The 10,828-nt window shown below is 32.0% G+C and overlaps 1 protein-coding gene across 1 annotated transcript; it reads left to right on the top strand.

Annotated features, from left to right (window-relative positions):
- The first annotated feature begins 4,708 nt into the window (after positions 1–4,708).
- LOC134687964 (toll-like receptor 4) lies at positions 4,709–7,269 on the top strand. The gene has a single exon (XM_063548429.1). The coding sequence runs from the start codon at positions 4,924–4,926 to the stop codon at positions 7,150–7,152; it is 2,229 nt and encodes a 742-aa protein (XP_063404499.1). The 5' UTR covers positions 4,709–4,923; the 3' UTR covers positions 7,153–7,269.
- The last annotated feature ends 3,559 nt before the right edge of the window (positions 7,270–10,828 follow it).

Raw genomic sequence — 10,828 nt, 5'->3', positions numbered from 1 at the left:
AAAACCTTTCAGTATGAAAATATCCTTACTACTTATCCAATTTGTCAGGGTTAGCATACACATATTTCATTGTTATAATTATTAATGACATATCCATACTTCCCATTGTGCATAACATGTCTTAAACTTGAAATCAGATTAACTTTTTTTTAAGGTGGTACCCAACACCTTGACTAAAATTAATTTGGCTCGTTTAATTTTCATAAAATTTTGAAAAAAAACTTACTTTGACCATTTGAAAAAAATATGAAAATTTAAAAAAAATTGAACCAATCACTTTCTCGGAAAAAATTGGTTGGATAAATAGCAGTTTTACAAACTCTAATTTTGATCATTGAGAAGCTAAATATTTCCTTAACAATACAACGTAATTAAAACGTTTAGCTGATTTTACAGAGTTAACTCCCTGAAGTGTTAGGTACTACCTTAATGCAACATCTATTGATTTACTGACAACGAAATCAATATTTCTACCAATAAAAACCATGTTTAAATATTTAATTGCAGTGTTGAATACGTAAACTTTTAAATAGGTTTATTCACAGGATTGTATCTAAATTAGCTGGTTTGGTTTACAACACTATCGTAAAATTTGGATGTGCTATTCCTTTGATTTTTTTGACCAGGTCGGTCATCAAAGACAAGTTCATGCATCTATAGACAGGTGTTTTGGGATAAATAAACTCATCATAGATACCAGGACTAAATTTTGTATATACGCCAGACGCGCGTTTCGTCTACAAGACTGATCAGTGACGCTCGAATCCAAAAAAGTTTAAAAGGCCAAATAAAGTACGAAGTTGAAGAGCATTGTGGATTCCAAAACGTTGTGCCAAATTCGTCTAAGGTAACCTATGCCTTGGATAAGAAAATCATTAGTTTTTCGAAAAATTCAAAGTTTTGTAAAGAGGAAATTTTTTAAAAATGACCACATTATTGATATTAATGTCAACATCGAAATGTTGACTACTGGGCTGGTGATACCCTACAGCTACGGTAATCTATGTCTGAGGTAGAAAAGCCTTAGTATTTCAAAAATTTAAAATTTTGTAAACAGGAAATCTATAAATATTACCATATCAATGATAATTCATGCCAGCACAAAAAAGTGCTGACTACTGGGCTGGTGATACCCTCTGGGGAAATAAATCTCCACCAGCAGTGGCATCGACCCAGTGGTTGTAAAACTCATCAAAGAAGTGTCCAGTTATGGTCATGGATTCGGTTTAAATATGTAAATAAACAGTTTCAAACAGAATAATACGATAGCCGATACTGTAAATCATTTTCCAGATATGGAATCTCTTAAATTTGAATAGATTCTATGCAAATGCAATGATTAAAACTGTCAACTTATCATTTCTTAACAGTATAATGCCCTTCGACCATGCATAAATCTTATCTAATAGGTTAATCTAAAGCATGCTTACAAGTCAGGAGCCTGTTATTCAGTGGTTGTCGTTTGTTTATGTGTTACATATTTGTTTTTCGTTAAAGAAAAATTACGCAAATAAGGCCGTTAGTTTTCTCGTTTGAATTGTTTTACATTGTCGTATCGGGGCCTTTTATAGCTGACTATGTGGTATGGGCTTTGCTTATTGTTGAAGGCCATACGGTGACCTATAGTTGTTAAAGTTTGTGTCATTTTGGTCTTTTGTGGATAGTTGTTTCATTGGCAATCATACCACATCTTCTTTTTTTATATTACCCTTTAATTACTTCGTAACAGGGGGTGTTCATTACACAAAAACTGTCAAGCAGGGAAACCACATTTATCGACATTACACGACTGTTACGGTCTACTTCACAAAATGTCGATGTCTCATCTCACTATATATATAGCGACCCTTATTAGCTGTTTTAGATCCTTAGTACCAGATACCGATATCGCTCCTATTTTTGAGAGTCCCTCAATTTTTTATTTTTTGTTTCTGTGATTTAACACTTCTAAATCATTTTACGAGATGTGACAGTCAAGAGATTACTGTCGCCTTAATTAAAGAAATTAATTAAAATGCAATTGTTAAATCATCAAATGTTTGCACAAATTGGCTTTTAAATATTAAAGTCATATGCAAATTCAAATAAAAAAACCACATTGATATTTCTTTTCATATCTAACTGGCCTGTTTTGATTATAAAACGTAAGTACATATCGTTGTTCTGAAGAAAAATCTTTAATTTGTCCAAATTTAGAAGATCTTTTACTTTTTTTTCATTTGTTTGCTTCCCAGACAATATTTGTCTTCATGTTTTCCGTATGCTGATAACTCAGCGTGAACTTCTGCCTAAAACTGCGTAGATCGCAATAACTACGCAAGTGTGAAAGGGAAACTCACATTATCAGAGAGAGTCAACAAACGTAAACATCGCTCCGTCATCACCGAAATAAACTATATGTTTACCCTAATAACCATGATTCTTTGTTGATTATTTACAAAGGTGACATTCAATCGGTAAACTTCGGCTTCCAAACGCAACCATTAATTAGCTTCCATATATATTTTCACATCAACACTGACAAAGTGAAATATTGTTTTGAAGATTACCTCCTGATTACACTTTTGAAAGTTCCTAATTCATATATGATCCGGCTGACCAGTTGTTACCGGTGACCTCAGCATTGCAAATAACAATTCCCTGTGAAATGTGTATCGAAAGGTCCGAAATTTTGATATGGATACTTAAAAATTCCAAAGATCTTCTAGAAATTGACAATGAGGGTCGGTTGAAAACAAAACTTTACGACAAAAGAGATTATTTCGGATTTCCATTTCTTATTAGAAACATTCTAGCAGCAACTGTATACGGAGTATATATCTCCCAATTGATACGATATTCCCGTGCTTGCATTTCCTATCATGAGTTTCTCGATAGAGGGTTGCTGCTCACAAGGAAGCTATAAAGCAAAGAGTTCCAAATGGTGAAATTAAAATCATCCCTTCGTACATTTTACGGTCGCCATCACGAGTTGGTTGGCCGTTATGGAATAACCGTTTCACAAATGATATCGGATCAGTTCCTTACGTCGTAACTACAATCCCCTTCCCTTTCATGAATGTGACCTATCGAATTAGACTATTTACCGGATTTGTTATAACATGAGCAAAACGACGGGTGCCACATGTGGAGCAGGATCTGTTTACCCTTCAGGATCACCTGAGATCCCCCCATATTTTGGTGGGGTTCGTGTTGCTTATTCTTTAGTTTTCTATGTTGTGGCATGTGTACTATTGTTTGTCTATTTGGTTTTTTTTTCATTTTTACCCATGGCGTTGTCAGTTTATTTTTGATTTATGAGTTTGACTGTCCCTCTGGTATCTTTCGTCCCTCTTTTATACGGTATGTATGCATAAAAACTTATCAAATCGTTCACACAAGATTACGTTTTATGATATATGCATGCATTGGTTCAAGAATGGGGTTAACATTATTTTTCGACCAGTCACTCGTTTCATATGACTTTAAGGCCAAAGGCGTTGATGATAAGGGTAAATCAAGAAAACCTTTTTAGACGCACGATTTATTGTTTTGTTTAAAATCAAACACAAAAAACGAGTGTTTATAAACCGATGTTTTTTTAATTGTAATATACAAAATAAAACATTTTGTAACAGCAAAAAATGAAATCACAAAAATACTGAACTCAGAGGAAAATTCCAAACGGAATGTCTCTAATCAAATGGCTAAAATCAAAAGATCAAACACATCAAACGAACGGGTAACAACTGTCATATTCCTGGAGAAAATGGTGGATTAAACCTGGTTTTAAGGTTAGCGAAACCTCTCACTTGTATGACTGTCGCATCAAATTCCATTATATTGATCAGTATAATATTATTTCTCTTCAACACCAAAACATACATTGTAGACCCATTGGTGGTTTTATGCTTTAGTCGGGTTGTTGCCTCTTTCAAACATTCCCTTTCAGTGCCTTTCTTGATCCTGTAGTAAAAAATATGATTTATGATATTTAAAAGGTAACGATAGACATTTACATCTACTATGCACAGTACAAAATATATCCTAAACATTCGTAAAGCATGTAACTAGGGTGGTATGTGTTGGTATGTCTCGCATGTCACAGAGGTCATATTGGTTATTGTCGACATGTCATACTAAGAGACTATTAGTATCCAAATTTTTTTATTCAAATGAAAGAGTAAGATCGGGCAAGGGAAACTGATAGATAATTTCCTCAGGGAATAGTATACTTTAATTTATTTATGTCATGTAAAACAGTGATCATATCAATTATTTGATAAACTCCATTTGAGTATGAATGATAAAAAATCTTACACGAGATTAAACAATAGTTACATGATGTATCTATTCAGATTTGCCAGCTGAGCGATTCCTGCATCTTAAGATTAAATCTTATCTCTTTTATTTGATTATATCAAGGATGTGTATATAAATAAAATCATGAAGCATGTAATGCTGAATTTCTTCCTGTTATTAATAAAAGGTATGTATTCCCATTCAGTGGTCCATTGCAAAAAAAAATCATTTCTATTCACCCTGGTATCAAATGTAATTAAATAGGAATAACGTGTTATACTTAAGAAATTTCCTCTGAAATTTCCGTTAACACTACTTCCGGAATCTTTTAACGTCAGCTCGTATCAGAAAATGTTATTTGCAAAAAAGATTTATTTACGTCTAGTGATGAACCTGTTTTTTTTATATATGGTCAGTTGTAGTTTCATAAATACAAAAGAAATTTGTACTATAAAGGTAGATCCGAAGTCAAAAAGATCAAAGGCTGATTGTCGAAACAAAAACTTGACGAGTGTTCCATTGGACTTACCAGCTGATATCAATGTACTCGATTTAGCGGAAAATTTTATTACGTTTGTTAATAACTCTGATTTCAAACAATTTGTAGTACTTTCGGAAATCAATTTGAACAACAACGAAATTATGGCCCTAGATACGCACGCATTTGATTTACCTTTCCTAACGAAATTGCTATTGTCAAACAATCATCTTAATGTATCGGATTCTTATTCAGAGAAAGTGTTCCATTCATCATCGAAACTTAGAGAACTGGATATAAAACGGAATATGAGATATGCTAGCTATAGTGAGAATCAATTAGATTATAACTTACCAGGGGCCAGTCTTATAAATTTGGAGGAACTTGTTATTGACTTAGTTTGCTTTCCCAAATTCAATTCAAGTTTTCAGAAGATGAGCAACCTACAAACGCTTATATTCGATGATTGTTTTATTTGTTACCTCAGCAATGAAACGTTCATGAATTTTCCTCAAACCGTAAAAGAATTACAAATGAGGAGCTGTCAATATTTCTTTGTGGTTGAAATTGATGCATTGAAATATTTTCCCATGTTGCGCATTCTCGATATTAACGATACCCCAATCAGTTTAAGTCAGGCGTTACAAATGGTTTATCCATTACAAAACACGAATATGGATATCATCAATTTCCACCATGTTTCTGTAGAAAATTCGAAAATTTATCCTTATGACGTCATTTTGACTCCGAAGTTAATGGAGTATATATCAACGATCTGTATCAAAATTCTTGATATCTCTGAAAATAGCATATGTTCCATAAGCAACAAATCTCTAATTCTGTTTCAGCACCCGCAATGCTTTGAACAGTTAATTTTATCAGCAAACAGATTAGGATTAGGATATTTTATCTCAGATTTCGTGAGTTTCGTTTACCGTATGACGAATTTAACTCTGTTTGATAACTCATATGTTCCGCTGGAATATAAGAATCCTCAGTTTTTACATGACAGCCAAACTTTGAATTTGAGAGTTAAAGACAGCAGTATTTCTAAGGGTAATTTTGAAAAACCATCTTTTACGTTTCATATACCTAAAAATCTAAAATATGTTAGAATATCTCACGTTATGGCAAGAAACTACGTAAAAAATATAGATATATCAAACACTTTGCTTGCAACACTAGATTTTTCATATTACAATACGGATATGTTTCCGCGTTTTATATGTGATGGTTTTAACAATCTCGAATATCTTGACATATCGGGAATAGAGTCAACAAAAACATTCGGTCAGTTCCCAATCTTAAAACATCTCAAGATTCTAAAAATGGCACAAAGTCAATTATATAAATTAATTCCACAAAACGTATCAATTTTTAATTGGACTACGTACTTGACTTCTTTGGATGTTTCGCATAATTATTTGTGGTACCTTGGTGAGAAATCTTTCGAAGGATTAAATTCATTGACTTCGTTAAACGTTTCAAATAATATGTTTCAAACTATTCCGCGGGTAATCATGTCTTTTGCTCATTTAACTGAATTGGATTTAAGTTTTAATCTACTGTCGATGCTGGAAGATGACTTAACAGTCTGGATTAATGTTCAAAACAAACATTTTGGACATTTCAAACTGTACCTACAAGGGAATGCCTTTATATGTACGTGTGAAACTGCAAATTTTTTGACCTGGATTTTTGATACAAAAGCAAGCTTAGACTTGGATAAAAACTACACATGTCGTCTGCCTGGCGGTGGAAATAATTTCACTAAAAATGTGACAGAAGAATATCACAATTACTTTTCTGCCTGCAACGCCGCATTATGGGTGAAACTTGGAGTTTCTCTTCTAACTACAATATGTTTCTGTATAATGTGTATAACCTTAGTATATAATTTCCGATGGAGAATACTTTTCTATTTTCATCGAAAATTCCTCATTATCGTGGAAAAAGGCCTTGAAGTTAATTTCAAGTATGACGTTTATGTTTCATACTCGGATGATGGCGCTTTTTTCATTAAGAATATTCTACAACCTACTATTGAACATCGATGGGGATTGAGAATGTGCTGTGAAGATCGAGACTTCGATGTAGGTGCATCCAATTTGGATGTTAGAGCTCGATCCATAAATAAAAGTAGGCACATAATATTTGTCATTACACCATCTTTCATCACACGTGAATGGAATCATTTTGAAATTGAAAGAGCAAAGTATGAAAAATTTACAAAAGATTTACAAAAAATTGTTGTTATAGCACACAAAACCTCGCTACAAAATACTCCGTCGGAGCTAAGTACGATCTGGAACGATGTGTGTGTTATTGAATGGCCAGAAGAAGGAGGCGAATTGTTTACAGTTTGGCAAAAGCTAAGACTATGGCTCTTTTAATATATCTGCATCTTTTCGATTTTATTATGTTTCGAGCAGTTATATCAGAGAAACCGTGGATAAAAAATACATCCGAAATAAATTGGAAACGTAATTGATTTTGTATGCGTTTTTAGAAAACCTTGAATTACACAATTTGAAACAAAATGTATCCTTCTATTTAAGTTATCAAACTGTTAGTTCAGACATTCAAATAAATAAATGTAAGTTTAGACTTGTTTTACCTATACAATGACTGATTGTATATCTATGTATATGATTTACATGAGAAAACGAAGCTAGTTTACTTGGTGTTTGCCGATTATTAATATCTATAATTAGCCAAAGCATAAATATATACAAAATTTGATATCTTTATGGAAACACACGCACAAAACACCAAACATTGTAACAAAAAAAACATAGTTGTAGTGCAAATAACGAAATAAAATATGAATCAACGATCTAAAAATGATATCTATAAAATAGAACAGAACAGATCAACAACATGAATATATATGAAAACAAATCTTGACCGCTAGAAATCGTTTGGTTATGATTGTGTATGTGTTCAATTCATTCATATTTAATTTGTGTTAGAAACACAAATGAATGTGCAAGCGTAAAAATGGAGGCGTTTGATAAACATTCAAATTATTACGACCACACGTGTTCTATCATTTATATTTAGTATTGAATATCCACCTTTCCCCCTCTTTTATACAATTACATTCTACAAACGATTTTTTGTGCTTTATTTGGTAAAAAATCTTGATAAAATTACAGCAGTTCGTGCGCGAGTGTATGAAGCAAAATTTCTATATTTTCAGAAAAAGTACTTGAACCTAGTTAAGTTTTGTATAACTACCATCATTTATTATGGTATTATCTTGTACTGTTTTTATGTCTGTTATACTGTACATTTTAGTATCCTACAATAGAAAGAGATGGTATTTAAACATCAATCTAGTGTTGATTTTTTTTGTAAGTTAAAAACGTAAAGATGTTAATTGCATATATGCATTTACAAGTCTTTGTTGAAAGAAAAAGACAAACTTTTATAGTTGTTAATGCTTGTGCCATATTAAGTCTTTTGTGGATAGTTGTTTCATTGGTAATCATACCACATCTTCTTTTTTATATTTTAAAATCTTAATCAATACTTCGGGTATTAAAAAAAAACTTAATTAAAACACGGCGATATGTTTGACTCATTCAATGAACCATTGTATAATAGAAATCATTTATACATGTTATATGTATTCTGTTATCATATTTGTAAATAACATAGAAAATACTTTTTACCTTTAAAATTCTTCCTTGACACTACTTCCGGATCTTTTAACATTATATCAAATTCACAAATAGAATCAGCAAATTAATATTTTCAAGTCTAGTGATGCAAATGAGTTTGTTATTTATTGTCATTTGCAGTTCCTTAACTATAGAGAATAATTGTAATATAAAAGATTGTGGTCGGGCTTGTAGCATGAAAGATAATTGTGAAAACATATAACATTGAAAAGCATTCCATTGCAGAAAATTTCATAACATGTTTATATGCATCTTGTTTATGTTTTACTTTGGACATTCTTGGTTCATGAGGTTTCTGAGATGTGCTTCTTTTTCTTTTTTTAAATAAAATCATAGGGTTCAACTTATGAGTTTGAATAATAACCTCTGGTATATTTTGCTTCTTTTTGGGTGCTAGAGCTTTTAATTCTTAGTTTTCGTTTTGTTAACACCAGTTTTTAAATTTTACTTAATCAATATTTTATCAAGGAAATATATACTACATACTTATTAACTACCTATTTTTGTTTTTTCTGTCAATTTTTATCAACTCCCCCTTTTAGAATTCACCATTCAGTTTTTGTTTGTTATACATGTACTTTTTAGAAGATAAGTACTACCAAAATTACATTGATTGGTTGGAATAACTACCTACATTCATAATGAACTAGACTACTTTTAATTGTTTCCATATGTTTAAGTTGTCTGTGTAAAACTTATGGCAATTTGATAGTTAATGTTGAGTATTGAGTAGCGTTTAAGAGCTTTCCGAACATTTTTGACGTGTGTTTGTCCTTTCACAATGCACATTTTTCTGTTGACCTCCAGGCTAATACTTGAAGATGTCTTCTTTTTTTATTCATGATTGTGTATTTGAGAAACTGTCACAGGAACAGTTACATTTCATTTTATATACTAGTATATCAAAACTGGATGCGCAAGTTTTCAGGTTTTTAGCTAGTTTATCAAAGGAGATGATAGTCTCTGTTAAATTCATTCACACTTTACACTTGCACTTGTATTTTATGGACCACCATTCTATTTGGGAAAAAATCAGTATGCACCCACATATCCTTTAATCAAATGTGCAGTGTTTTAGATTTTAGCGAGAGTAATTTATGTATTATTGAAAAATTATTACACCAGGGTTTTTCGATATCACAAACTAGTCAAAACATTTACTAAATTTTATCATCGGTATAAGGACATCATTCGTAAATATAGTTTAACATGCAGACTTCTTATATGTTGAGGTATTTCACATCAAATTTTTTATGGAAATAAAGCACAAAAATGTCAGTATTCACCGCAGAAACTTACAAAACCTTGAAATATACTTATGAAGAAGGGATATAGTTACGATACTGTTGTCAGGTCATTAAAGATTGCTTATTTTGGCGTTAATATTGATTCACTTATAGGGTCTTTGCATCGGAACTAAACACATTTATTCAAAAACCTGTTGTTGGCATGACACAGGTTATTTTCTTCTCATATATGTTATGATGGTATGATACTAAACCCCTAACGGGAAGGATTGTGCCTGATATTCATATGATGAAATCATAATCTTTCAATTAGTTTAATTTAAGTCTTGAGCTGGCATGTCAGTTAACTACTAGTATTTTGTTGTTATTTATGTATTATTGTCATTTTGTTTATTTTCTTTGGTTACATCAGACTCGAACTTTTCTTGAATTGAATTTTAAATGTACGTATTGTTATGCGTTAACTCTTCTACATTGGCTAGAGGTATAGGGGGAGGGTTGAGATCTCATAAACATGTTTAACCCCACTGCATTTTTGCGCCTGTCCCAAGTCAGGAGCCTCTGGTCTTTGTTAGTCTTGTATTATTTTAATTTTAGTTTGTGTACAATTTGGAAATTAGTATGGCGTTCATTATCATGAACTAGTATATATTTGTTAAGGGGCCTGCTGAAGACGCCTCCGAGTGCGGGAATTTTTCCTTACATTGAAGACCTGTTGGTAAACTTCTGCTGTTGTTTTTTCCTCTTTGATACATTCACCATTCTCAATTTTAGTTCTCTAAAAAAACATCATGATATGGAGGAAGCTGATAGCAACTTCTATTTAAGCGATTTATATTTCTCAGGTACTATTTACACTGGTTCCTTCAAAAACCATAAAAAAAATATATGCACAAAAAACATCATGACAAATTGAGACTTTGGCAACTGGATGCCAAATTAGAAATACTACTGAGTCTTAGATTTCAGGAAATCATAATTTTTATCAAATAGTAAGTTTCTATGTATGTTTGTATGGTTTTGGAGCAGTTCAATGTTTGTGTTGTACTGTTTTTCTCCTCTTATAGTTGATGCGTTTTCCTTGATTTTGGTTTGTGACCATGATTAGTTTTTCACTTTATCGCTGTATGACCATT

The sequence above is a fragment of the Mytilus trossulus genome, chromosome 10 (assembly GCF_036588685.1).
Source record: "Mytilus trossulus isolate FHL-02 chromosome 10, PNRI_Mtr1.1.1.hap1, whole genome shotgun sequence".
NCBI lineage: Eukaryota > Metazoa > Mollusca > Bivalvia > Mytilida > Mytilidae > Mytilus > Mytilus trossulus.
Note: the sequence above shows the minus strand (reverse complement) of the source record. Positions and strands in the feature narration are given on the sequence as shown.